Genomic DNA, 27661 nt, shown 5'->3' on the forward strand with positions numbered 1-27661 from the left:
CAACTTGGAAGGGATGTTGTGTTCTTACTGGATGGATCCGATAGTACTAGCACCGGCTTCACAGCTATGCGAGACTTTGTCCGAAGAGTAGTTGAGACACTCAGTGTGGATGACAGCAAAGACCGTGTCTCAGTGGTTCAGTACAGCAGAGATCCAGCCGTCCAGTTCTATCTCAACACATACACAACAAAACGTGAGATCCTTGACACTGTCAGAGGCTTGAGGCACAAAGGCGGGAGACCCCTCAACACTGGAGCAGCTCTCCAGTACCTGAGGGATAACGTCTTCACTGCTTCTGCCGGAAGCAGGCGCCTGGAGGGAGTTCCACAGGTGCTGATATTGCTAAGCGGTGGAAGATCTTTCGACAGCGTTGATGCACCATCCTCTGCTCTTAAACAGTTGGGTGTCTTGACCTTTGCAATTGGAAGCAGAGGCTCTGACAGTCGAGAACTGCAGAAGATATCCCACGAACCCAGTTACGCCCTTTCTGTGTCTGAATTTGCTGACCTTCCCAGTGTCCAACAGCAACTGCAGGCCTCCGTGGAAGCCGTAGTTATTGACGTCACCCCAGAAACACCAACTCCAACTGGTATGTTGTCAAACATGGCCCTTTGCTGGCCATTGGGTCAAACTGACTTGCTTCAATCACTCTCAGGAAGGGGAAATTGGAATGTTACTGGTGTTTTGTCGTACGTGTGCATGTGATGAGAAATGGAAGGGTTTTTTCTTAGTGCTCAGCAACCAAGCTTATGGGGTGGGGGCAGAGGGGACTATATTGCCTTGAATAATCATTGGTCCAAGCAAGGCAGGGCCATGGAGGCTAGATTTTAGTAAAGGTTTTTACTTTTTTGTTTTCCCATCTTTTCTCAGTTGACACGGCCAAAAAGGATGTCGTATTTCTCTTGGATGGCTCTGATGGCACAAGGAATGGCTTCCCTGCCATTCGAGATTTTGTTGAAAGAGTGGTGGAGAAACTCAGTGTAGGAGAAAACAAAGACCGTGTATCTGTGGTCCAGTACAGCAGAGAATCAGAGGTCCATTTCTATCTGAACACATATAAGACAAGAGAGGATATTGTGGACGCGGTGAGAGGGCTCAGACACAGAGGAGGAAGACCCCTCAACACCGGGGCAGCCCTACAATATGTCAGAGACAATGTCTTTACAAACTCCTCGGGGAGTCGGCGCTTGCAAGGTGTTCCCCAGATGCTGATCCTGCTAACAGGGGGAAGGTCTTTTGACAATGTAGATGCCTCAGCTGCTGCTCTCAGACAGCAGGGTATTTTTGTGATTGGCATTGGAACGAGGACAGCTGACAGCAGAGAGCTGCAGAAGTTATCTTATGAGCCAAGTGATGCTCTGTCGGTGTCTGAGTTCACCGATCTCCCCAGTGTCCAAGAACAGCTCTCCTCTGCAATAAGTACAGTAAGGGCCAAGCCCATGACAACAACAGTGACTGGTAAGAAAGTGACACATTTTATCTTCTGAAATCACAGGTACCCAATCTAAAGTGTAATGAAATATATTTTACTCAGTCTAAATCAGCCAGTGGCTCTATGACCAAAATAGTTTTGTCAGCTGAAACTTACAAACCTGTAGGTTGTCTTTTAAAATCTGACTTCCATAAGGGAACATTTGCTCCATGAACCTAAACATGTCTCGCATCTTATGTTCTCTAGTGGTGAGACAGCAACTTGGAAGGGATGTTGTGTTCTTACTGGATGGATCCGATAGTACTAGCACCGGCTTCACAGCTATGCGAGACTTTGTCCGAAGAGTAGTTGAGACACTCAGTGTGGATGACAGCAAAGACCGTGTCTCAGTGGTTCAGTACAGCAGAGATCCAGCCGTCCAGTTCTATCTCAACACATACACAACAAAACGTGAGATCCTTGACACTGTCAGAGGCTTGAGGCACAAAGGCGGGAGACCCCTCAACACTGGAGCAGCTCTCCAGTACCTGAGGGAGAACGTCTTCACTGCTTCTGCCGGAAGCAGGCGCCTGGAGGGAGTTCCACAGGTGCTGATATTGCTAAGCGGTGGAAGATCTTTCGACAGCGTTGATGCACCATCCTCTGCTCTCAAACAGTTGGGTGTCTTGACCTTTGCAATTGGAAGCAGAGGCTCTGACAGTCGAGAACTGCAGAAGATATCCCACGAACCCAGTTACGCCCTTTCTGTGTCTGAATTTGCTGACCTTCCCAGTGTCCAACAGCAACTGCAGGCCTCCGTGGAAGCCGTAGTTATTGACGTCACCCCAGAAACACCAACTTCAACTGGTATGTTGTCAAACATGGCCATTTGCTGGCCATTTGGTCAAACTGACTTGCTTCAATCACTCTCAGGAAGGGGAAATTGAATGTTACATGTGTTTTGTCATACGTGTGCATGTGATGAGAAATGGAAGGGTTTTTTCTTAGTGCTCAGCAACCAAGCTTATGGGGTGGGGGCAGAGGGGACTATATTGCCTTGAATAATCATTGGTCCAAGCAAGGCAGGGCCATGGAGGCTAGATTTTAGTAAAGGTTTTTACTTTTTTGTTTTCCCATCTTTTCTCAGTTGACACGGCCAAAAAGGATGTCGTATTTCTCTTGGATGGCTCTGATGGCACAAGGAATGGCTTCCCTGCCATTCGAGATTTTGTTGAAAGAGTGGTGGAGAAACTCAGTGTAGGAGAAAACAAAGACCGTGTATCTGTGGTCCAGTACAGCAGAGAATCAGAGGTCCATTTCTATCTGAACACATATAAGACAAGAGAGGATATTGTGGACGCGGTGAGAGGGCTCAGACACAGAGGAGGAAGACCCCTCAACACCGGGGCAGCCCTACAATATGTCAGAGACAATGTCTTTACAAACTCCTCGGGGAGTCGGCGCTTGCAAGGTGTTCCCCAGATGCTGATCCTGCTAACAGGGGGAAGGTCTTTTGACAATGTAGATGCCTCAGCTGCTGCTCTCAGACAGCAGGGTATTTTTGTGATTGGCATTGGAACGAGGACAGCTGACAGCAGAGAGCTGCAGAAGTTATCTTATGAGCCAAGTGATGCTCTGTCGGTGTCTGAGTTCACCGATCTCCCCAGTGTCCAAGAACAGCTCTCCTCTGCAATAAGTACAGTAAGGGCCAAGCCCATGACAACAACAGTGACTGGTAAGAAAGTGACACATTTTATCTTCTGAAATCACAGGTACCCAATCTACAGTGTAATGAAATATATTTTACTCAGTCTAAATCAGCCAGTGGCTCTATGACCAAAATAGTTTTGACAGCTGAAACTTACAAACCTGTAGGTTGTCTTTTAAAATCTGACTTCCATAAGAGAACATTTGCTCCATGAACCTAAACATGTCTCGCATCTTATGTTCTCTAGTGGTGAGACAGCAACTTGGAAGGGATGTTGTGTTCTTACTGGATGGATCCGATAGTACTAGCACCGGCTTCACAGCTATGCGAGACTTTGTCCGAAGAGTAGTTGAGACACTCAGTGTGGATGACAGCAAAGACCGTGTCTCAGTGGTTCAGTACAGCAGAGATCCAGCCGTCCAGTTCTATCTCAACACATACACAACAAAACGTGAGATCCTTGACACTGTCAGAGGCTTGAGGCACAAAGGCGGGAGACCCCTCAACACTGGAGCAGCTCTCCAGTACCTGAGGGAGAACGTCTTCACTGCTTCTGCCGGAAGCAGGCGCCTGGAGGGAGTTCCACAGGTGCTGATATTGCTAAGCGGTGGAAGATCTTTCGACAGCGTTGATGCACCATCCTCTGCTCTCAAACAGTTGGGTGTCTTGACCTTTGCAATTGGAAGCAGAGGCTCTGACAGTCGAGAACTGCAGAAGATATCCCACGAACCCAGTTACGCCCTTTCTGTGTCTGAATTTGCTGACCTTCCCAGTGTCCAACAGCAACTGCAGGCCTCCGTGGAAGCCGTAGTTATTGACGTCACCCCAGATACACCAACTTCAACTGGTATGTTGTCAAACATGGCCCTTTGCTGGCCATTGGGTCAAACTGACTTGCTTCAATCACTCTCAGGAAGGGGAAATTGGAATGTTACATGTGTTTTGTCGTACGTGTGCATGTGATGAGAAATGGAAGGGTTTTTTCTTAGTGCTCAACAACCAAGCTTATGGGGTGGGGGCAGAGGGGACTATATTGCCTTGAATAATCATTGGTCCAAGCAAGGCAGGGCCATGGAGGCTAGATTTTAGTAAAGGTTTTTACTTTTTTGTTTTCCCATCTTTTCTCAGTTGACACGGCCAAAAAGGATGTCGTATTTCTCTTGGATGGCTCTGATGGCACAAGGAATGGCTTCCCTGCCATTCGAGATTTTGTTGAAAGAGTGGTGGAGAAACTCAGTGTAGGAGAAAACAAAGACCGTGTATCTGTGGTCCAGTACAGCAGAGAATCAGAGGTCCATTTCTATCTGAACACATATAAGACAAGAGAGGATATTGTGGACGCGGTGAGAGGGCTCAGACACAGAGGAGGAAGACCCCTCAACACCGGGGCAGCCCTACAATATGTCAGAGACAATGTCTTTACAAACTCCTCGGGGAGTCGGCGCTTGCAAGGTGTTCCCCAGATGCTGATCCTGCTAACAGGGGGAAGGTCTTTTGACAATGTAGATGCCTCAGCTGCTGCTCTCAGACAGCAGGGTATTTTTGTGATTGGCATTGGAACGAGGACAGCTGACAGCAGAGAGCTGCAGAAGTTATCTTATGAGCCAAGTTATGTTCTGTCGGTGTCTGAGTTCACCGATCTCCCCAGTGTCCAAGAACAGCTCTCCTCTGCAATAAGTACAGTAAGGGCCAAGCCCATGACAACAACAGTGACTGGTAAGAAAGTGACACATTTTATCTTCTGAAATCACAGATACCCAATCTAAAGTGTAATGAAATATATTTTACTCAGTCTAAATCAGCCAGTGGCTCTATGACCAAAATAGTTTTGACAGCTGAAACTTACAAACCTGTAGGTTGTCTTTTAAAATCTGACTTCCATAAGGGAACATTTGCTCCATGAACCTAAACATTTCTCGCATCTTATGTTCTCTAGTGGTGAGACAGCAACTTGGAAGGGATGTTGTGTTCTTACTGGATGGATCCGATAGTACTAGCACCGGCTTCACAGCTATGCGAGACTTTGTCCGAAGAGTAGTTGAGACACTCAGTGTGGATGACAGCAAAGACCGTGTCTCAGTGGTTCAGTACAGCAGAGATCCAGCCGTCCAGTTCTATCTCAACACATACACAACAAAAGGCGAGATCCTTGACACTGTCAGAGGCTTGAGGCACAAAGGCGGGAGACCCCTCAACACTGGAGCAGCTCTCCAGTACCTGAGGGAGAACGTCTTCACTGCTTCTGCCGGAAGCAGGCGCCTGGAGGGAGTTCCACAGGTGCTGATATTGCTAAGCGGTGGAAGATCTTTCGACAGCGTTGATGCACCATCCTCTGCTCTCAAACAGTTGGGTGTCTTGACCTTTGCAATTGGAAGCAGAGGCTCTGACAGTCGAGAACTGCAGAAGATATCCCACGAACCCAGTTACGCCCTTTCTGTGTCTGAATTTGCTGACCTTCCCAGTGTCCAACAGCAACTGCAGGCCTCCGTGGAAGCCGTAGTTATTGACGTCACCCCAGAAACACCAACTCCAACTGGTATGTTGTCAAACATGGCCATTTGCTGGCCATTTGGTCAAACTGACTTGCTTCAATCACTCTCAGGAAGGGGAAATTGAATGTTACATGTGTTTTGTCGTACGTGTGCATGTGATGAAAAATGGAAGGGTTTTTTCTTAGTGCTCAGCAACCAAGCTTATGGGGTGGGGGCAGAGGGGACTATATTGCCTTGAATAATCATTGGTCCAAGCAAGGCAGGGCCATGGAGGCTAGATTTTAGTAAAGGTTTTTACTTTTTTGTTTTCCCATCTTTTCTCAGTTGACACGGCCAAAAAGGATGTCGTATTTCTCTTGGATGGCTCTGATGGCACAAGGAATGGCTTCCCTGCCATTCGAGATTTTGTTGAAAGAGTGGTGGAGAAACTCAGTGTAGGAGAAAACAAAGACCGTGTATCTGTGGTCCAGTACAGCAGAGAATCAGAGGTCCATTTCTATCTGAACACATATAAGACAAGAGAGGATATTGTGGACGCGGTGAGAGGGCTCAGACACAGAGGAGGAAGACCCCTCAACACCGGGGCAGCCCTACAATATGTCAGAGACAATGTCTTTACAAACTCCTCGGGGAGTCGGCGCTTGCAAGGTGTTCCCCAGATGCTGATCCTGCTAACAGGGGGAAGGTCTTTTGACAATGTAGATGCCTCAGCTGCTGCTCTCAGACAGCAGGGTATTTTTGTGATTGGCATTGGAACGAGGACAGCTGACAGCAGAGAGCTGCAGAAGTTATCTTATGAGCCAAGTTATGTTCTGTCGGTGTCTGAGTTCACCGATCTCCCCAGTGTCCAAGAACAGCTCTCCTCTGCAATAAGTACAGTAAGGGCCAAGCCCATGACAACAACAGTGACTGGTAAGAAAGTGACACATTTTATCTTCTGAAATCACAGATACCCAATCTAAAGTGTAATGAAATATATTTTACTCAGTCTAAATCAGCCAGTGGCACTTTGACCAAAATAGTTTTAACAGCTGAAATAGAGTAACTTACAAACCTGTAGGTTGTCTTTTAAAATCTGACTTCCACAAGGGAACATTTGCTCCATGAACCTAAACATTTCTCGCATCTTATGTTCTCTAGTGGTGAGACAGCAACCTGGAAGGGATGTTGTGTTCTTACTGGATGGATCCGATAGTACTAGAACCGGCTTTACAGCTATGCGAGACTTTGTCCGAAGAATAGTTGAGACACTCAGTGTGGATGACAGCAAAGACCGTGTCTCAGTGGTTCAGTACAGCAGAGATCCAGCCGTCCAGTTCTATCTCAACACATACACAACAAAAGGCAAGATCCTTGACACTGTCAGAGGCTTGAGGCACAAAGGCGGGAGACCCCTCAACACTGGAGCAGCTCTCCAGTACCTGAGGGATAACGTCTTCACTGCTTCGGCTGGAAGCAGGCGCATGGAGGGAGTTCCACAGGTTCTGATATTGCTAAGCGGTGGAAGATCTTTCGACAGTGTTGATGCACCATCCTCTGCTCTCAAACAGTTGGGTGTCTTGACCTTTGCAATTGGAAGCAGAGGCTCTGACAGTCGAGAACTGCAGAAGATATCCCACGAACCCAGTTACGCCCTTTCTGTGTCTGAATTTACTGACCTTCCCAGTGTCCAACAGCAACTGCAGGCCTCCATTGAGAGCTATACCATTAAGGGTATGCATGTCAGCTTTGTTTAAACAAATATCATGTCAACCCTTAGCTTTTCTTGTAACAATCACAATGTTATATTAAAATAGTAAAAATGTACTTTTTTAAACAAAAATTTCACAAAAATGCACTCCACCAAGCAAATATTTCTTCTTATATGTTTGGTAGCTATAAATGCGAATTATTAAACAAATTGTTTTAATCATGCAAAGATGAAATTATTTAATTGTTTCATGATTTTCATTCTGAACCTCTTCTTCTGTAATTGTATCTGCTCCACCTCTATTAACATTTTGTCGGTAAGTAGCAGTTGTAACACAACTTATACATCACATACAATCTATATTTGAAGATCAGTATATTTTCATCGCCCTCCCTTGATGTCCTTTTCCTTTTACAAGAACTAATTCAAGTTAATTATCAAACCAAGGTATGTGTTCACTAAAACATTCTTACCCATATAGATTTTTTTTAATACTAGTGGTAATTCCCCAGCATATGTGTTCCAATTCATTAAGAGATGTCTATCATCATTGTTCTCAAGAAGGAAATAGTTGGAGACGATCAAGTGTCATGTGAAACTTTTTCTCTTTGGAAAAAGGGGCCTGTTTGCATCTGTTTTAAGGTTATCAAATGTTGATATGCAGTTGCTTCTACAATTGCCTTACTATCCCACATTTTGATTATTTTCAAGGCGGAGTATAATGTCATTTTCTCTATCTTTTTCAGCATTGCAGGGATTCAGAAAAGACGTTGTGTTCCTTGTCGATGGATCCGGTGGCGTTGGACGGGAATTTGCTATCATTCAAGAGTTTATTCGCAGGGTCGTGGAAAGTCTCAATGTGGGCGAGAACAAGATTCGCATTGGTGTTGTCCAATATGGTGACTTTGCTCAGCCTGACATGTACTTAAATACACATGCAACAAAAGAAGGTGTTTTGAATGGCATCAGGGAAATGAGCCAGCGAGGAGGAAGACAGCGAAACCTGGGTCAAGCTTTGCGGTTTCTCACACAGGATGTTTTGACACCAGCACGAGGGAGCAGAAAGCAAGAGGGTGTCCCACAATTTGTGATTGTTGTGTCCAGTGGATCTTCTACCGATGACTTCAGCAGTGCAGCATCTTCCCTCAAACAATCCAGAATACTTCCCTTCAGCATTGGCACCAGGGATGTCAACCCCACAGAGCTACGGGTAGTGTCATACGTGCCCAATTTTGCTTTCACTGTAGATGACCTTCCTGGACTGTACACTGTTCAAGAGACCCTAATCAACACACTCACAGAGTTATCAGATGAGGATATCTCAAAGTTGATGCCAGTGTTTCCAACTTATGAAGGTAATTTGACTATATTCAGTTTTTGACAAGAGATTCTTCATAGTCTAATTGCATCTGTAACACATAATTAACTGTGGTTCCCGGGGTGTGCGGCTGGAATATTAGGGTGGGTGCTGGCCCATGCCGGGTGGCTGTCTGGGGGGCTTTTTTCAAACAACTTGTCAAGTTCTGCACAATGACACAATTAATTTGAGTCATGTATGTTGAACCAGGAAAACATCTCATACCTGCAGGACCAAAGTTTGACATCCCTGACATGAATGAACATGACTTACAATAAAAATTTAAAATTGTGTCTAGGAAGACACTTTCTTCTTTTTTATACTCTGCTTTATACAAAGTTATCCCCAGTCTTCTCCATTCTCCTGCTTCCTCCAGATTCTCCTTCCCACTGCACGTACTGCCAATTAACAAAGGTAGTCTGAACTGACTACGTACCATCAATCAATAAAACGCTGAAGAACAAAAACTCTTGAGGAGCTTTCTTTGCATTCTTACAATGCGCAATTACTCACCATGCTGCTAAAATGATGTACATTTGTGTTTATTGCCATCCTTGGCTGTGAATTACGTCAATTGTAAATTAACGTGTTTAGATCTTAAGCCTACATAGGCAATGGAATTCTAAAACTTATGGTGCAATGTTTGTATGTGTAACTCATCAGCCCCTCATCAGCCCAGAAATCCTCATGTAAAGGGGTAACTGTGTGCCATGTGTACGTTCATTCACATGGGCAAACTGTAATAGATATTGGGGTCTATGTCTACTTGAAACTAAGAAGTAATAATGATTTTTAACTGCTTGTATTCTTTCTTTCTTTCTTTCTTTCTTTCTTTCTTTTTTTCTTTCTTTCTTTGTTTCTTTCTTTCTTTCTTTCTTTCTTTCTTTCTTTCAGTAATCACACCAACACCCACAGGTGGAGGAAAGAGAGACGTTGTATTTCTTGTTGATGGCACAACAGCAATGCGTAGTGAGTTCCCATCCATCCGCGAAATGATTAGAAGAGTTGTGGGGAAGATGGACGTAGGACTGGATAAGGTCCGGGTGTCAGTGGTACAGTACAGCGATGACCCAAAATCCGAATTTCTGCTCAATCAATTCTCCACCAAAAATGAAGTCCAAGAGGCTGTGTCAAAACTTAGAAGCAGAGGAGGAAATCGTTTAAACACAGGTCGTGCTATAGAGTGGGTCTCCAGAAACATCTACCAGAGGTCAGCAGGAAGCCGCATTGAAGATGGTGTACCTCAGTTACTCATTGTAGTTACTGGTGGCAAGTCTACAGATGATGTATCCACACCAGCTAACCAACTTAAAAGGAATTTTGTTGCACCTATTGCAATTGGTTCAGCGGCTGCAGATCCAGAAGAACTGAGACAGATTTCGCTAAAGCAAGACCTTGTCTATAAAGTTGACAATTTCCAACAACTTCCAAGAGTGGAGCAACAGCTTATCAGTTCAATCACAACAATATCCACTGCTGGCACCACCAGTATTGTTCCTCCGACTGTGGAATATGGTAAGACATTATATCTGAAGGTATTCAAAGCTTCATATTACTTTAAATTTAAAATTTCTCTCCATTGTTATGGTAATAGAAAAAATGCCTAAGTTTTTCTACTAGTAAATGATTTTAGTTGTACCTCTTTGTGCTTGTACTTTTTTTGCAGGTAAGGTGGATCTGGGGAGAAAAGACATTGTTTTCCTTATTGATGGCTCAGATAGTACAGGTACAGCTGGGATTGCTCACATCCGTGACTTCATTCTCAGCATCATCCAACAACTTGATGTGCAGCCTGATCAAGTGCGTGTGGCAGTTGTCCAATATTCAGACAAAGTTAAAACAGAGTTCTCACTCAACTCACACAACACCAAGTCAGCTGTTATTTCTGCTGTCAGAAGACTTCGTCAGATGGGAGGACGATCATCAGACCTGGCTGATGGCATTCAATATGTCATGCAGAATGAGTTAAAACCATCAGCCGGTGTTCGTGAAACTGAAGCCTCCCAGCATCTTGTAGTCCTCACAGGTGCTCGCTCCAGCCAAGAAGTCTATCTCTATGGACCTGTGCTTAAGAGTGCTAAGGTCAACTGCGTCAGTATTGGAGCTGGTCGTGCTGACACAAGGCAACTATCCCAAATCACCACCACCCCAGGTGATGTTCTTCAGGTACCTACATTCCCAGGTCTGCCAACAGTACGAGAGGCGTTTATTACCAGACTAGCCGGATTCCGAAAGGACATTTTCCCAACTTATGAGACTCCTAGTAAGTCATGCAATCATTCTTCTTATTACATATTAGAGCTGAAACAGTTCCTCCAGTAACTCGAATAACCTGATTACAAACAGTCCTCAGTACAAATGATTTGCTTTAAAGCTACACCCAATACACACAATGTTCTGCTAGTCGGCCACAGTGCTACACGTCTACGTCCCACATTGTGTTTGTAGCAGCTTTGATAGCACAATGAAGGAGAAAACAGCTAAGAGCAGAATCAGGGACAACAACAAAATAGTCAAAACTTTGGAGCAATCCAAAAAGCTGAAACTAGTGTGCTGTTTGCCCATTCTTGGGTAGCACTGTAGCACAACATCAGTGCCACATTATCTCAACAGCAAGTACCTAGTTTACACGTCCACTTCTAGTTTAGTTTAAATCTGTATGCTTAGTTGTCATGGACACTAGTAAAGAATATACAATAGTTGAGCTTGAGGCTTAAGCTAGGCAGTATAGTGGCTTTTTCATTTTCCATCTGCCTATCTATTTTCAATGCCATCTTAATCCAATTTAAGGTTGCAGGTGTGCTGTAACCTACAGTTGCTATCAGGCCAGGGTATATGGTAGTTCCTAGGGTTCTATTGTTAGAAAACACATGTGCTTTCCATTTTTGCTGATGACAGTAAGGTTTATATGCCTCTGAAACAAATTCTTAGAAATTGTTGATGTAGCGCCTCGAAACTGCATAATAAAAAGACAGATGTTTTATTATTTGGTCCTAGTGTAACCACTGGATCCCGGTCACAAGGCCACTTTCTGCTCTGCATTTTATATTTATTTATTTTCAAGCAAATTTCATTGGTTGTGTTTAGTGAATGGTGCATAAATTCTGTTGAAATGTTGTCAGATCTGCCCCAAAAAATAAGATCTATATATTTTCCTCATCTCCATCTGCTCATCAGAGTCGCTCCAGCCTGTAATCTGTTCATGTGAACTAATGTTCTTAGGTATTGTTTTTTTTTATTTATACCTTTGTTAACCAGGCAAGTCAGCTGATAACCAAATGACCTAGCCAAGAGGCAGCAGCAAAGAACAGTTTATACAACTAATACATTAGCATACAAGAATAAGAGAAAACAATAAAATAAAATGAAATTATGATTATTAAGATTATTAAAATTACTACGATATACGAAATATATGATTTATTACGATTATGACCTACTATAAATGTGGCAATATGAAGAGGTTAGTTCATTTTTTTTAAATATAAGAAAACTTTCCACAAAGACAGACAACAATGGCTGATTTAACTAACATCTGACTGATACCCAGAAATAACTTACTTCGTCTTACTGTATTTTTCTATTAGATTTTGGCTTTGAGGTTGAAATTTTCTTTGGACAAAACTTTCTTTAAAGACTGTTAATCTGACACTTACAGTTATTATTACAGTTGTTTCATTTGCTGAATAAAGCACAGTTTATTTTTAGAGCTCTTTTTTCTCATTTTAATAGTTTTACTCCTTAATGAGGCAAATAGATATCAATTGTTAGTTACGTGATACAATAATTAATAATAATTTGGCTGCAGCCCTATTATACATGCACAATTAGATTTTTGTTTGTTTTGTTTTTTGTTTTATTCTTTTGGAACACTTCATTGTATCCCTCTTTCTCTTCTTTTAGCGGAAGGCCTGCCTCCAGCTAAAAAGGCTGATATTGTTTTTCTAATGGATAGCTCCATCAACTTAGGCCGAAAAAACTTCAATGATGTGAAGGATTTCGTCATCAACCTCATTGACCTGTTCTTCTCTGAGAGAGACAACCTACGAATTGGTCTAGCTCATTATGCTGTAGATGTGAGTGATGCCTTTTACCTCAACACACACAAGAACAGGGATGACATTTTGAATGCAATTGGCCAAGTAGAATACAAAGGTGGACGGGAAATAAACACTGGTGCAGCCATTCGCCATGTTCAAGATGTCCACTTCACTAAGGGGAAAGGCAGTAGAATGGATGATGGCACTCCTCAGATCCTTATTGTTGTTACTGGAGGACGTTCATCTGACGACAGTAAAACAGCTGCCCTTGGTTTGAAAAACAAAGGTGTAAGAATCTTTGCTGTGGGAGTGGGCGACATTCAGGACGAGTTGGAGAACTTAGCAAGTGAGTCTTCCACCATGGCTCGGGCAAGCAACTTTCAGGAACTTTCGGAACTCAATGAGCAAATCCTGGAGACGTTGGACGACGAAATAAAAGGAAAGTTGTGTGTAGGAGTGCAAGATATGACTAGAGGTGAGAGAAATAGCATTTTGCTGTTTTGTTCACTGGCATTTAAATGAAGTTGTGTATGTTTTAATTATCTATTGTTCTCCACAAACTAAACTAAAATTGTGCTTTTTTACAGCCTGCAAGGTTGAGGTGTTAGTAGGCTTTGATGTGTCTGCCCAGAACATCTTCAGTGCTCAAACTAACCTCCAGAGCAAGATGGGTGCCATTTTGCAGAGGATTTCCAAAATGGCACATATCAGTTGCTCAGGTGGACAGACTCCCACTGTGGAAGTGGGAATGCTGGCTTTGGATTCTGCCTCAGAGCCAGTCCAGCTAGACTTCACGGACAATCCTGATAGGCTGTTTGAGTCCTTCAGAGGCCTGCGGAATAGCGGTCCCTTTTTCCTTAATGGCCAGACAATCTCAGCTTACATCAATAGGTTCAAAGCCAGACAAGACAACATTGTCAAGGTTGGTTACTAACAATTTAAACTAGAAATGTCACAATCTTGTCATGTCTCTGTACAAAAATTAAACCATGTAAATTTGGTATAATGTTTTTGAGTTATTAGCAGTGAGGCTTCTTCATGTCATCATTTTAATCTTTTAAAGAAAGGAGTAGAAGGGTCAGATAAGGTTGGGTTATCCCTACTTAAGGTTTACCAGTGAAGGAACTCATAGGCTGATCTGTATTTTCTCTGTTCACACCAAAGGTTATAATTCATCTGACTGACGGTCTTGATATGGTCTCATATGCTGAAATGAAAAGGCGTGTTGAGGAGCTTCGTCGGTCAGGTAAAAGGCTCAAAGATTACCTTTAAAAATTTTTCTAAATCTAGCAATAGCAGCCTCAGAAGTGAATAGTAATTTCTGAACCTATTGCCTAAACAGGAGTGAACACCTTTATTCTGGTTGGACTGGAGAGAGTACAAAAGTTTGAGGAAGCTTCGTTGTTAGAATTTGGTCGTGGATTCAGGTACACCCGACCCTTAAGACTCAATATCATGGACTTGGACTATGAACTCATGGAAGAACTGGTAAGTGTTGAAAATTCACATCTGAAAGTTTTTATTCACTTTCACTAAACATTTTTTTTCACATGCTTACTTTTCTATCATAGGACAATATTGCAGAAAGGGAATGCTGTGGAGTGCCTTGTAAATGTACAGGTAACAGAGGAGACAGAGGAGCAGTGGGACAGCCAGGGTCTAAGGTTGGTCTTTTATAATGAAAAAAAAAGAAGTTAATTCCTTACTCAGCCATGATTTCGAGCTAATATGTTCTTCTTTTGTTTCTTAGGGTAGTCCAGGATTACCAGGGAGCCAGGGACATCCTGGTGATGAGGGCGGACCTGTAAGTCTGAACCTCTTGTGCAAATTTTTATTTTTATTGTTTGTTCCCCACATTTTGTTTTTGTTCAGATTTCATGTTTTGTATATAAAACTATATATATAAGTTTTCTGTAATTCTAGGGAGAAAGAGGTCCTCCTGGTGTAAATGGAACTCAGGGTTTCCAGGGATGTCCAGGACAGAGAGGGGTCAAGGTAAAACAGCTTGTTACTGGGAATTCATAGGATTGGTTATTATTATTATTATTATTATTATTATTATTATTATTATTATTAAGATTATTATTATTAGGGCAATAAAATGTTTTACAATATTATATTCTGCTTTCTATTCAGGGCTCTCGTGGGTACTCAGGAGAAAAGGTAACTGTATTTTATTTTAGTTTTTTTTTATTTATTCTTATTTGGATGGGACAATATGAGTTAATGAATATTTCATAAAATATGAAAGTAACCATATGATCTGACATTTTTAAAGAAAATAGCTAAATAATAAACCTTTGCCTCATTGCAGGGTGAATCTGGAGAAATTGGGCTTGATGGCATCAATGGAGAGGAGGTAAGCATTATTTATTTATTTGTTTTTAAGTTTTATCTAAAATCAGAACCAAAAATAAGTACCAGGGCTTGATATATTTTGCTCACTGGCATGTAGATCCGTATGGCAAACCATATAAGTTATACTTGCTGCAAAGTTTAACTGGTATCTTCAACATGTTTGCAGGGTAAAAGTGGAGTTGCTGGGCCCCCAGGTGGAAGAGGAAACCCTGGCAGAAGAGTAAGCTTTTCTTATTTTACCGATTAAAAAAAAAAAGATTAAAAAAAAAAAAACATAATTAGTGAATAAAGAAAGGTTTTATTTTTCAAATATGCAAACATGTACACACTGTAAAAGAAAATTAAGTTGAAGAACTGCAACAAACATAATATATACATAAGCCTTGCATTATGAATATTTATATTCTAGATTATTAATCGTATTTTCACCCAAATATTCTGAACAGTAACTCAAATTTTGTTTGAAGTTTGAAGTTTGAAGGCTAAATCAGTGAACATGATAAAATGTGGAGTGATTTGTGGTTCAGAAAGTGTTTTACTTGATTCGAAGATTAAAGTCATCTTGTAAGTTTGTTTTGCACATTTTTTACATGAGATTTTCTAGTTTATTTTATCATCAATTATTACAAGAAAATTTTTCTCATAAACTTAACAGTGTTCAAACCATAGATTTTTTTTCTGTACATGTGTATCTGTTTTGTAATTACCAAATACCATGTGTTTGTCTGCAATTAGTGCTTATCAATGTTTTACTGTTTTCATTTTAGGGTCCTAAAGGTGCTAAAGGACAAGCAGGAGACATAGGACAAATGGGACTCAGAGGGGATCCTGTCAGTACAGTATTATTACAACATATTTATCAAGCATAATTGTGTGTCTAACAGTAGATTTTCTTGTGTGTATAAACTGTGTCATTAATCATTTCTTGACATTTTCAGGCCAGATTTCAGAGAGCAAGCAAATGAAAAAATATTTATTTTTATTGACCAATGTTTTCATGGCCTTGATCTCAACCACTGAACAGCAGCCAGTGGTTAAACAAAGGATTCATATAAATATATATATATATATATATATATATATATATATATATATACTGTATAATCCAAATAATAAAACAAATAAAATTAATCGCTTGGTACAATGCAGAAGAATGATGATAAATTAATATAACAGATACTAAAGGTGTGATTTTTGTTTAATAGGGTACAAGTGGAAGAGATAACAACCTTGGAGGGCCGAAAGGAGACCCTGGTGATGCTGGGCCAGCGGTAATGTCAACTGGAACCATCTCTGCACGCAGGATGTTTCTGTTTTTGTTTAGATTTATTTACTGTAATATCTGTTTTAAAATCACAGGGACAGCCTGGTGAAGATGGAAGGAAGGGAGGCCCTGGTGAACCAGGAAGAAGGGTAAACTATGTTTTGTTTGGAATCTCTTTCAAATACATACATTTCACTATGTTGTTAACCAGAATTTCTTTCTCTTCTTCATTAGGGAGCTGCTGGCAGAAGAGGCTCACCTGGACAACCTGTTAGTCCAGATTTTAGAAAATCACATATTGTTTAATACTTGTTAAATTTTTTCTCACATCAGCAGTAACTGCTTATTGCTTTGTTAAAGGGAAGTGCTGGAAGTCCAGGAGCTGTTGGTTTGCAGGGAGAACCTGGTATTGCAGGATCCAGAGTAAGTTCATACATTTTTCACAAGATTATATCTAATTATATCTACAAAAACCAATCTTATCAAATCAAGTCTCAAATCTCAAATCAAACTATTTCGTAGGACTCAAATAGCAGTTTTCTTAACTGAAGTTTCTACATTGTCCATAAGGAAAATGTTTTGACTGGACTGAAACACCATACCTTTCCACAACCCCAACAACCCCATCTCTCTCATCATCAAGCAACTGTGTGTAAATAATACTGCATGTCAATGACACCTGCTGTGTGTTTTTTCAGGGTAACTCTGGACCCCAGGGGACACCAGGACCTCGAGGAGAGGGCGGAAGCCCTGGACCAAGAGTGAGTAAAGTTAATAGGCCAGTTATTCTGTAACAATAATGATCTAAACTTAATAATAATCTCATGATTTTGTATAGGGTCCTGGAGGTATCCCAGGTCCCATTGGTGAAAAAGGTAGAAGAGGACCTCTTGGTCGCAAGGTACTGAAAAGGACGGGCTAGTCTTACATAACAGCCTTGTTTAATTTTCAAACACACTACCCTGAGACAAGCTCTCTCACTTTACTGGATACACATTTGGAAAAAAATGTGTCTGAAAATAAAAAAAAAAAAACATTCAGGTCTTTCTTGCAAAAAAGGAGATGAGTTTGATTAAAAGTGCAGAACCTGATCCAATGGTTTTAAAATACAGTCCAGAAAAAAAATCTAAAACCTTGACTTTCCATTTGACTACTTCATTTTCTGTGTCTGCTTCTGATGGGCTCTTTGTTTGATTGTTTTTCTTTTCTTTTTTCTTTTTTTTTTTTTTTTGTCTTGTCTTTGTAGGGAGAGCCTGGGGACCCAGGACAAAAGGGTATCATTGGGCCCCTTGGCCCCCGAGGAGAGCCTGTAAGAACAAAACCACATATTTTGTCCTTATGACATTACTCAGTGTAAAACAGATGGAAAATAAACATAATTTAGACACAAAAGTTAAGCTTGCATGTTTCTGTCAAACTGGTGTGGTGCCATAAGTGGGAACAGAACCTGGGATCGGCTAAGATCAGTCTAGTCTAAGAAGTATTTTCCGTCCGTCACTGTCATTACTCATGTCAGCATTTCACATCTGTCCTGTTTTTAATTTCGAGTAGTTGTTAAATCCCAAACTGCACCACATGACTTTATAACATAGAACAACAGTAACATTACAGTTGCGGCGTGGGAAAGGAAGCTGCTCTTATTTTCCCTCTGCAACTCTTCAGCTTTTAACCTTTTTTTTTTTTTGTCTGGTTTCCCACACAGGGTGAAGATGGCAGAGATGGGATGGGTTTTGAAGGCCCAAAAGGAAGAAAGGTGAGTCATCCTTGAACTGAAATTTTGCCTTAATGATGTCAAGACGTTCACTTTGTGCTGAGTAAATCTAAATGTGATGGTTCTGGCAAATTTTGTGATAGATGTATTAATAAAATAATTCCACAATTGGCAAGGCAGTGAAGTTCACATTGCCACTCATATTTGCTGTTTTTAGAGCATGTATGTATAAGAAAAAAGGATTTAAAAAGTCAAGAAAAAAACACAGAATCCTTTCAACTCATTTACACAAAAAGACAAACGTCTTTCTGTGACTCATTAATCATTTATAAGCATATGCAGATACTTACTATTGTCTTAAAAAAACATTAATCCAATCAATGCTTACTCTAAATTTGTCTTAAAGGGTGATCCAGGTTTCCCAGGATTCCCTGGACTCAAGGTAATGGAAAACATACAATAATGGTGAAATTTTGACAAAGGTTGAAAATCTAAGTATGCTAAGCCTTTCTGATGCATTTATTCACTTTACTTCCATGGGTTCAGGGAGCAGCTGGAGATCCTGGTTCCCGGGGTGGGCCTGGTCCCAGAGGAAACCGTGGACAGAGGGTAAGGTTTCAGTATTGTTTATGTATTGTTTAAGTCCACATTTAAATTTAGTCAATGTAAATTGTGGACTTGTGCACATTCACCCTGTGAAATCCTGTATTTTCCCAGAACATAAAGGTACATATGTTTACTGTACTGGTTTGTCTTCAGAAGCCTAGCATTCATAGCCTTCAACAGTAATTAATTTTAAGTTATCTTTTGTTTACTTTAGAAATTGAATGTTTTTCACTTGCTTTTAATTTTTTTTTCCCAGGGTGTCTCAGGGGGTTTTGGCACAGCTGGACAAAAGGGAGAGGTTGGATATCCTGGGCCATATGTAAGCATCCTAAAACTCTAAACTTAGCTATGTTCTGTAAATCCTTGATCAATGATGTGGTGCCACAAATGACAAACATATGTATAGAATTAACCATGTATATTGACCTGGCAACAGTTCTTTTTTTCCTTTAATCTTCTAATAGAGTTGAAATGTAGGACATATGATGTATGTTTCAAAATGTAATAGTCCTAAATTATTTAGATTACTTAAGATTTTGACTTAATATAATAAACACAAAATACAGAAATTAAGCACAAATATTCAGTAAACTCAACATAAAAGGCAGCAAAAAAAATCTTGCTCATCTTTTAAAAAAGAAAAAAAGCAACACCCTTAGACATTTTCAGGCCAGACAGGATAAATAATTCCTCCAATCAATCCTGGGTTTTATTCTCAGCTGGTTGTCATTGAAAAATCTCTAAAAGAAGGTGATAAGTTGCCATCCCAACTACTTCAGCTGATTTTTTTTATTCCTTCAGTCTAAGCTCCTCCTGATGGCTTGAAGCTTTCAACATTCAAAATGCTCTTTTTGTCATTTTTACATAATGACATAAAGAAGGAAATACTTTTCAAAGACAGTTTAAAAACAGCACAGCAAGTATAACTTTCATTTGAAGTAGCATTTAAAAGAACAATGTTAAAGCAAGGCATTTCAGCATTTAAAATATTCAAACTTCAGACATAGGTGAGGGTTAGAATGAAAACAGATCAGTAAAACGAGCGCTTCACCCTTTAGGTCTCTCTTTACAACTACATACAGTGTAGAAATGCTGATGAGGCTCCAATCCATGCATAAATCCCTCATCGCAATTTGCCATCACTCATGAACAAGACTCAGATATTTAAACACAGAGACCGTCCTCTGAGCCAGGAGGAACACTCCGCCCTCTCTTGGTCGAGAACCATAGCTTCAGATTTATAGGACCTGATATGCATCCTCACCATTTCACACTCAGCTGTGATCTGAAAAACATCCACACATAAAAAACTGCAAGTAACTGAGCAAGAAAATGATAAGGAAACCATAAAACTCAGCTGGAGGTCTGAATACTGACGAGGGAAATGAGCAACAAAGCAAAAGTTTGAGGTAATCCGAAAGCTAAAACGTAAAACCACAAACACAGAAAGTATAACTAGTTACTGTGAACAGGTGGAAAAAAGTGGGGTTTTTTTTGTGAATTTACCCAACGCTCTGTTAATGTAACTGTTCTTTTCTCCCACAGGGTATGAAAGGACCAAGAGGACCTGGTGTTAATGTGTGTACCACCTGTTCACTCTTCTGCATTGTACCAAGCAATCAATTTTTTTTCTTTTCTTTTCTCTAGCTACAGTCACACTACAAGAACTAGTTCAAAGTTATGCTCACATACATTTAGATTGAACCATTTCATAATTCAGCATTTTAAATTCTGAACAAAGTCTCAAACTGTATTAGTTATTGTTCAGTTTTTGCTCTTTTAACTCCCTTGAATTATGCTGCTTAGTATGTAGAAGGGAAGTTTGAAGTTTCATCTACAAGGACTCCATGGCCATCTGAGCAGACTCGTGCATTTTAATTACCAACCATCAGGATAAAAATTTAATTTAGAGAAATAATATTGGAAATAAAACTATGTTTTTTGTTCGTAGCCTACTATATTTGATCAACAAATTTAGAACAGATTATTTGAGACCCAAGGATATTTTTGTATGTTTTATTTCAACTAATTTAACTTTGGACGACATGTTGGTAATGTCATTCTCATATTAGGCTAAAATTATGAGCTAAAATAAATCTGAATTTATAATATTGCTAATTAAATTGCACAATTTCCACCTTTTCCACCTGTCAGTATGCATGTAGGTATTAAGCCCACTTTTCTTTCTGCAGCTTGAATTTATGCTTTTTGTTCTACCAGTTGAAACTCAACATTTTCTCATAGTAATGAAAGCATTTTATCAATCAGATGGCCAGTGAAATAAGAAAAAAATCTTTCTCATAATTATATTGTAAAAACACACTGTCTCAAGATAACTTTAACATTTAGAACAAAACAAATGGAACTACAACACAACCAGCAAAGATAAATGTCACACAACTAAGAAAACAGATCAGCATGACAAATACAGGTGTAGGACCACAACAGCTGATGAAATCAAACTTTGTGGTGGCGTATAAGGCAGAGGTAGGCAGAGCTGGTGAACATGCAGCCATCTGCTTTCACGCCAAAAAAAAAGTTTTACCTACATTACAGGGCTGAATATGCGCAAAGTCGACTAACTGCTTTATAACTGTCTTCTGAGCCCAGTTTAGTATTTACACACCAGTTTTAGTTAGTTTCTGCAGTGTATCTGTTATATTAATGTTTCTGCAGTTCTACATTAATTGTTCTACTGTAACTGTTTTACTGTAGTTGCATTTGTTTAATATACATAACTTATGTCTGTCGAGTGCTGTCGAGTTAGCGTTGACAAGATCTGTTCAAAGCTGCAAGAGGGAAATGAGATGAATTCCCATTTGTCAGTTAAAAGTAATCTTGTTAAATTCATATTTTATTGGCAATATGAATGTCTATAGCTGCTTATGAACACAAACATGCTTATCTTACTGTGTTTATGGGCAACACTGGTATGCTGTATGTTTTGTTCTGTCATTCTCATTCACGCCCCTTTCTCATTTCAGCAATGTGACCTCGTCAAAAAGATCCGAGATAACTGTCGTAAGCAGTCGTTTTTTAATTTTCAACAATGCCTTTTAATTACATTAAAATGAAGGATTTTTATGTCTTTTGAGGTTAAAAAATATCTTACCATGATTTGTGGGATTTTCTCTTCTTTTTTTCGATCAGCATGCTGCTTTGGTAAGTACAAAAATGTTATTGTCATTGGAAGATATACTTTGAATACTGTACTGTACTTGTGTACTATGCCCACAACAATGCACTAAACAGTATCTCTGTGTGCACACTATTAGGTAAGCAGGAATGCCCACTCTACCCCACTGAGCTGGCCTTTGCCCTGGATGCTTCTCAGGGACTTGATCGTTCAGTCTTCAACAACATGCTTAACACAGTTGTGCGGCTAGTCAAAAACATCACCATTACTGAGAGCAACTGTCCAAGAGGAGCTCGCGTTGCTCTGACCCTGTACAACAATGAAGTAATCACCGAGGTCAGATTTGCTGATGCAATGAAGAAACGAGCTCTAGTGGAGCGCCTTGAGGGACTGCAAATTCCACAGACAAGAAAGCCGCGTAGCCTGGAAACAGCCATGAGCTTTGTGGCCCAGAACACCTTTAAGAGGGTGCGCAGTGGTTTCCTTATGAGGAAGGTAGCCATCTTTTTCGTGGGTGATGTAGTTGGTCAGACACAAGCAATTACAAATGCAGCTATCCGCCTCCACGATGCTGGAATCGCCACTCTGTTCCTGGTCAACCGTGCAGACACAGCACTCAACAGAGCAGTGAAGGTAGAAGGAAATTCAACAAATATCTTAAATATTTTACAGTTTGTTATAAATAGTTGTGTTCTCTGTGGAAAACAACAACAAAATTATACATTTTATTGATTTTTTTTTCTCTCTGTATATTAGGTCAACAACACAGCATTGGCCCAGGTGATTGTTCTTCCAGCCCCTGGAAGTACACAGTACAATTCGGTCCTTCAAAAGATCATGAGCTGCCATGTCTGCTTAGGTGAGAACTGTCTGTGTGTGTGCCTAAATAACTGTAAGGGATTAATAGCTTCATTGTTATATTTTTAATTTATTGTTATAATTTCTATTTTTGAGATACCCTTAAGAATAATGACAAAAAAGAAAATTGAGTTCTTATATTTATTTGTCTAACAGCAAAAGGTTAATGCATTCATTGTTACAGAAATGGGCTAAAAAACAAAACAGATTAATGCAGTATATTAATTCCAGTGCTTTATTTGCTGAATACAGATTGCCTTAAAGTAAAATTCAATGCAAAAGTCTTAAGACAGTACTTATTTCTTTATATATTCCATGGAAAATGAGGTAGATGCACTAATTTATCAAACCATGTGCAAACATGAATGGAAACACATTTTATAAATCATGTTTTTAAAATTCAAATATGTTTGAAGTAGAAATTGGTGACCAAAAAATTCCCCAAAAACAGTATAAATCCTCTTAGACAAGATTTCTGTCATTTCTTTAAGTTCTTCTGGCATCCAAAGCAGGACTCTCCAAAGATCTTCATCAATGTTTCTGCCTTTTGTTCCGTTCTCTGTCCAGATCATCCCACACTGCATCAATAATGTTGAGTTCCAGGCTCTATTCCTAATCCAGTTCCTTCTTCCTTTTTCCTTTCTCCCTTCCCGAAGAATGACTTCTTGACCCTTGCATGCAGAACATCTCTGATAAGGCTTCAAATAACACTAAATGGATCAACTGAAAGTCAAGATGTATCTGTCACATCTTATGCCAAGTCTTTGCTGAGTTTCTGAAGGATGCCTTTTTGATTACTGTTAATTTGCTGTAGTCTTTTAGGTCTGAAATTTTCTCTTTTGTCCTCCACTTGTCCAGTTTCCTCAAACTTTTTGTAGATACTCTGCACACCATGCCACGTTTTCAGTTAGTAGTCTTTTGGGAATTGGTGCTGAAATACTATGTTATATGCCATCACTGGCATTTTTCATAAACACAACATAAAGTGTAAACAAATTAAGTTTATTTGTGGCAGGCTGCTAATAAGTGCTTAAAGAAGCAACTTAAGATTGGACCTTTGCTACATTTTCTTGTCATATGAACACAACAATAAGTTAGGTTCCTTGTTTATTTATTTATTTATTTATTGCTTGACTAACTCATAGGTATGGTATGGATATGGAATAATGCTCAGGTACAAGAACAGAACTGGCAATGTGTGAATAAAACATAGTTTTTAAAAGAAAAAATTTGAAAGCCTAAAAAAACTATTGTTCAGAAACATTATAAAAGGTTACAAATAAAGGCTGGTTCTTCGAAGGTGAAATATAAAGAAACAATGGGTGGCCTATGATTTTTGCACAGTACTGTTGCAATAAAATTTGTGTTTAATTATGTTCTTTTCTTTTTTAGATGTCTGCTCTCCAGACCAAATGTGTGACTATTTACCCCAATTAATTAGCCGAGACAGGAGGTCTTTCCAGTCTGATGTGGACATCGACATGGCTTTTATAATAGACAGCTCTGAATCTACTTACCCATCCTTCTTTGTTGAGATCAAGCAATACATAGCTCACATGGTGGAGCAGCTTCACATATCTTCGAATCCCACTTCATCCATTCACCACGCCAGAGTCTCTGTCATCCAACAAGCTCCTTACGAGTTTATCAACAACAAAACTGGCTCTCCCATTCATGTGGACATTGGCTTGACAGAACACCAAACAGCTCAGGATATTGTTAAATTCTTGCTGAAGAAGACACAGCAGTTAGAGGGTGGTCGCGCGCTCTCAGCGGCTATTGAATCTACAGTGGAGCAAGTGTTTGAGAAAGCTCCATACCCACGTGACAGGAAGGTACTCATACTGTTTGTGACAGGAAATGTGGAGCAGGAAGAGGAGCAGCTGGTGCGCATTGCCACTGAAATAAAATGTAAAGGCTACTTCTTGGTCATCATGGGTGTTGGTCAAACAATTACAGCTAGGGATGCTCATGTCCTGGCCCGCATGGCAAGCGAACCTTCAGACGTCTTCTTCAAGCGGCTGGAAAGCATTTCTAACTTCTATGACAAACGCATTCAGACCTTTGGCCAGCTGCTGCCAAAGTACATCAGCAGTAAGTTTAACATATCAGAGCAAGTTATCAGTAATGCTTAATAATGCCATTTATTGTACCAGTCTAACCACATCCTGTGATTTTTAGTTGAAAATGCTCAATACATGTCCCCTGAGCTATCCAAAAACTGCACATGGTTCCAGAGTGACCAACCAGTAAAACACCCATTCACATCATCAAAGCAACCTGAGTAAGTTTGCATGGAAAAAAATCTGCATTATTTCATTGCCCACTGTTGATTTGTCAGTAACATGCATAGATTCATTTACAATGTATTTGTACATTTACAGGAAACATCAGAAACATCATGAAAGTCACCAAGACATTCTTCAAAGAAAGCACGATGGTAAGATGTAATAAGTTGTACTTTCATTTCTTCTCCAGAAAATGTTTACTGCCTTTGACACCTTTATGTCTTATCCCCTAGACACAGAGGAGCTGCATGTCTCTAATGTCACCTCCAGCAGCTTGAAGTTGCGATGGAGCAGCTTAGAGCCAAAGCTCTTTGTTTACTTTGAGGTTGTAGTTACACGTTTGCACGACCATGTCCTGGTGCTTAAGACCAATGTATCAGGCACAGAGCTTTATGTGGACAACTTGGACTGCTCTCAAACATACCATGCTGTAGTCACGGCCTACACAGCAGAAGGTCAAATTGTCTCCACCCGCAAAGGAATCGTCACCACCAGTGAGTCCAAAAATACACCTAGATAGAAATTCTACACTGAATCTCTTTTTTACACATTATTTTGTACAATTTATGGGTTTTACTTATGCAATTTTCCATTATAGTTAACTTTCTGTGACATGTAATAAAAAAAAGTAAAAAACACGCTTTGAGAATTTGTTCAAAATCTAAAACTCTTAAGTTTAATTTAGAAATGTTCTCTTTAAGACTTTTGAAAAATAATGCACTATCTAATTAACTGTGTCCTCGCCCCCTCCCACTCATCCTGGCATGCATGCACACACACACACACACCGACACACCCCTCAGTTTCACCCCTAAACACACCCCAGCACTTCCCTGTACAATCCCCTGAACCCCACTCAGCCCCTCTTCAAACCCCTGCACCCCCCCCCCCCCCCCCCCCCCCCCCTCCCCCATCCCCCCCCCCTGCCCCCGGGTCATACCCTGGCTCCTGGGGCCTCAACCAGACACCAGAGCATGCACCAACCCACCCTGTGGCAGCACGCCCAGGCAGGCCCAGACCCCATGGCACCAATTGACCAGTCAACCCTCCCCATGAGTGATTTGGGTAATTGCTTCCACAATCAGAGATCATCCTCTATTGTTATAATGAAGCTGGAAATAATTTAGCTTTGTTAGTTCTGATAATCAGGGAGAAATGTTTATGCCTAAATATCTAATGTTTCCAAACTGTATTGTAGTATTGGGTGTGTTTTGTTAGTCACAGTTAATGGGCATAACTATAGTCTTAGACCAGTTAATAGAGTAGTCAGAAACTGAGGAGAATGTGTTAATGAGTGTGATTGTCTGGGGGAGAGATGTTGGTGAGTTCTGGAGGAAAAATATGTCATCAGCATAAAGACTTATTTTATGTTCTGTAGTTTTGGTTTTTTTTTAGCATGGATTCCTTTAATTTCTTCATTTTGTCTTATGGCAGCTGTTAAGGTTTAAATAAAATAGAAGGTTTGGGAGTCGCCTCTCTGCAAACAGAAGCTTAGAGAAGTTTGATCATTGGTCTTCACACATGCATTTGGGTTGTTATATAATATTTTTATCCAATCTATGAAAGATGGCCCAAACCCAAATTTGTTTAATGTTAAAAAAAATAAAAATTCCCAGTTTACTTGGTCAAATGCTTTTTCTGCATTTAAAAAATGACTCTGGATTCCAGATTATGTAGAGTAGAATAATCTCTTATGTTAAATAATCTGCACATGTTAGTAGAGGAATGTCTACCTTTAATAAATCCTGTTTGGTCAGGATGTATTATTTTTTCTATCCTTCTGGCCAGAGCTTTGCTGATTAATTTAAGATCTACATTTATTAATTAAATTGGAAGGTAACTGGATGGAAGTGTCGGGTCTTTTCCTGGTTTTATTGGTAGAGTAAAATTAGCTAGGTTCATATTTGGAGGTATTTTTTTGTTTTTCCTTTATTTCTAATATCATATTGTAGAAAGTGGGTGCCAGCATTGTCCAGAATTTTTTGTAAAATTCTGCTGGGTAACCATCTGGACCTGGAGCTTTATTGTTGGGCGTATGCTGGAGAGCTTCATGGAGTTCACTGACTGAAAGAGGTGAATCCAAGGCTGTTTTATTTTCATGTTTTAATTTTGGAATATTCTCATCTATTGTGTTTAGTTGCGATTTTTATATCATGTTTTTTATAATTTTTTGAAAATGTTATTTATCTTGTCAGGGTCATGGATGATATTTCCTTCTGGATCTCTGACAGAGGAGACGATTGTTTTCTCCTTGTTCGTTTTTAACTGATTAGCCACGAACCTTCCAGATTTGTTGCCATGTTCAAAGTTCTCCAAGAAAAAGTCTTTGCACCAAGATTTTATTATTATTATTATTATTATTATTATTATTATTATTATTATTATTATTATTATTATTGTTATTATTATTGTTGTTGTTGTTGTTGTTGTTTTGTTAAGTTTAAGTTTGGCTTTCCTTATATGGTTTAGTGTGGGTCTTCTGGGGAGACATGGTATGCGTCCTCTAGGGATTTAATTCTGAGTTTTACATCTGGAATTCTGGAGACGCTTTCTTTCTTATGGGAAGAGAAGGAAATTATTTTCCCTCTCATTACTACTTTTCTGGCTTCCTGCTTGTGTTGTTCCTTCATAAGTGCATTTGTATGAATCATACAAAGTGCTGATGTGTGTCAGCAAGCTGGGCCTGATATTCGAGTGTGTGTGTGAACCACGACTCATTTTAATAAAATGACATGTGTGTTT

General features: G+C 40.1%; 1 protein-coding gene across 3 annotated transcripts in view; it reads left to right on the top strand.

Moving 5' to 3' along the window:
- col6a3 (collagen, type VI, alpha 3) overlaps nt 1–27661 on the top strand; it is a 36676-nt gene continuing 9015 nt past the window's right edge. The window contains exons 1-43 of one of the 3 annotated variants that reach the window (XM_042001371.1): nt 1–589; nt 871–1458; nt 1679–2278; nt 2559–3146; nt 3367–3966; nt 4248–4835; nt 5056–5655; nt 5936–6523; nt 6752–7324; nt 8048–8656; nt 9553–10173; nt 10325–10921; nt 12562–13173; nt 13286–13620; nt 13863–13944; nt 14041–14186; nt 14270–14362; nt 14449–14502; nt 14622–14693; nt 14835–14861; nt 15013–15057; nt 15223–15276; nt 15824–15886; nt 16262–16327; nt 16416–16469; nt 16555–16590; nt 16681–16743; nt 17019–17081; nt 17159–17221; nt 17567–17629; nt 18023–18073; nt 18438–18473; nt 18578–18640; nt 18894–18956; nt 20183–20215; nt 21622–21658; nt 21788–21799; nt 21913–22406; nt 22530–22632; nt 24024–24725; nt 24813–24915; nt 25016–25071; nt 25153–25413. In XM_042001371.1, coding sequence (XP_041857305.1) covers nt 67–589; nt 871–1458; nt 1679–2278; nt 2559–3146; nt 3367–3966; nt 4248–4835; nt 5056–5655; nt 5936–6523; nt 6752–7324; nt 8048–8656; nt 9553–10173; nt 10325–10921; nt 12562–13173; nt 13286–13620; nt 13863–13944; nt 14041–14186; nt 14270–14362; nt 14449–14502; nt 14622–14693; nt 14835–14861; nt 15013–15057; nt 15223–15276; nt 15824–15886; nt 16262–16327; nt 16416–16469; nt 16555–16590; nt 16681–16743; nt 17019–17081; nt 17159–17221; nt 17567–17629; nt 18023–18073; nt 18438–18473; nt 18578–18640; nt 18894–18956; nt 20183–20215; nt 21622–21658; nt 21788–21799; nt 21913–22406; nt 22530–22632; nt 24024–24725; nt 24813–24915; nt 25016–25071; nt 25153–25413 — 11080 coding nt within the window. In that variant the 5' untranslated portion in view covers nt 1–66. Of the gene's footprint in view, nt 590–870; nt 1459–1552; nt 2279–2558; nt 3147–3366; nt 3967–4247; nt 4836–5055; nt 5656–5935; nt 6524–6751; nt 7325–8047; nt 8657–9552; nt 10174–10324; nt 10922–12561; nt 13174–13285; nt 13621–13862; nt 13945–14040; nt 14187–14269; nt 14363–14448; nt 14503–14621; nt 14694–14834; nt 14862–15012; nt 15058–15222; nt 15277–15823; nt 15887–16261; nt 16328–16415; nt 16470–16554; nt 16591–16680; nt 16744–17018; nt 17082–17158; nt 17222–17566; nt 17630–18022; nt 18074–18437; nt 18474–18577; nt 18641–18893; nt 18957–20182; nt 20216–21621; nt 21659–21787; nt 21800–21912; nt 22407–22529; nt 22633–24023; nt 24726–24812; nt 24916–25015; nt 25072–25152; nt 25414–27661 lie in introns of those variants that run through there. The other 2 variants (XM_042001370.1, XM_042001372.1) reach the window with 2 other exon arrangements.

This window comes from Melanotaenia boesemani, chromosome 12, assembly GCF_017639745.1.
Source record: "Melanotaenia boesemani isolate fMelBoe1 chromosome 12, fMelBoe1.pri, whole genome shotgun sequence".
NCBI classification, from domain to species: Eukaryota; Metazoa; Chordata; class Actinopteri; order Atheriniformes; family Melanotaeniidae; genus Melanotaenia; species Melanotaenia boesemani.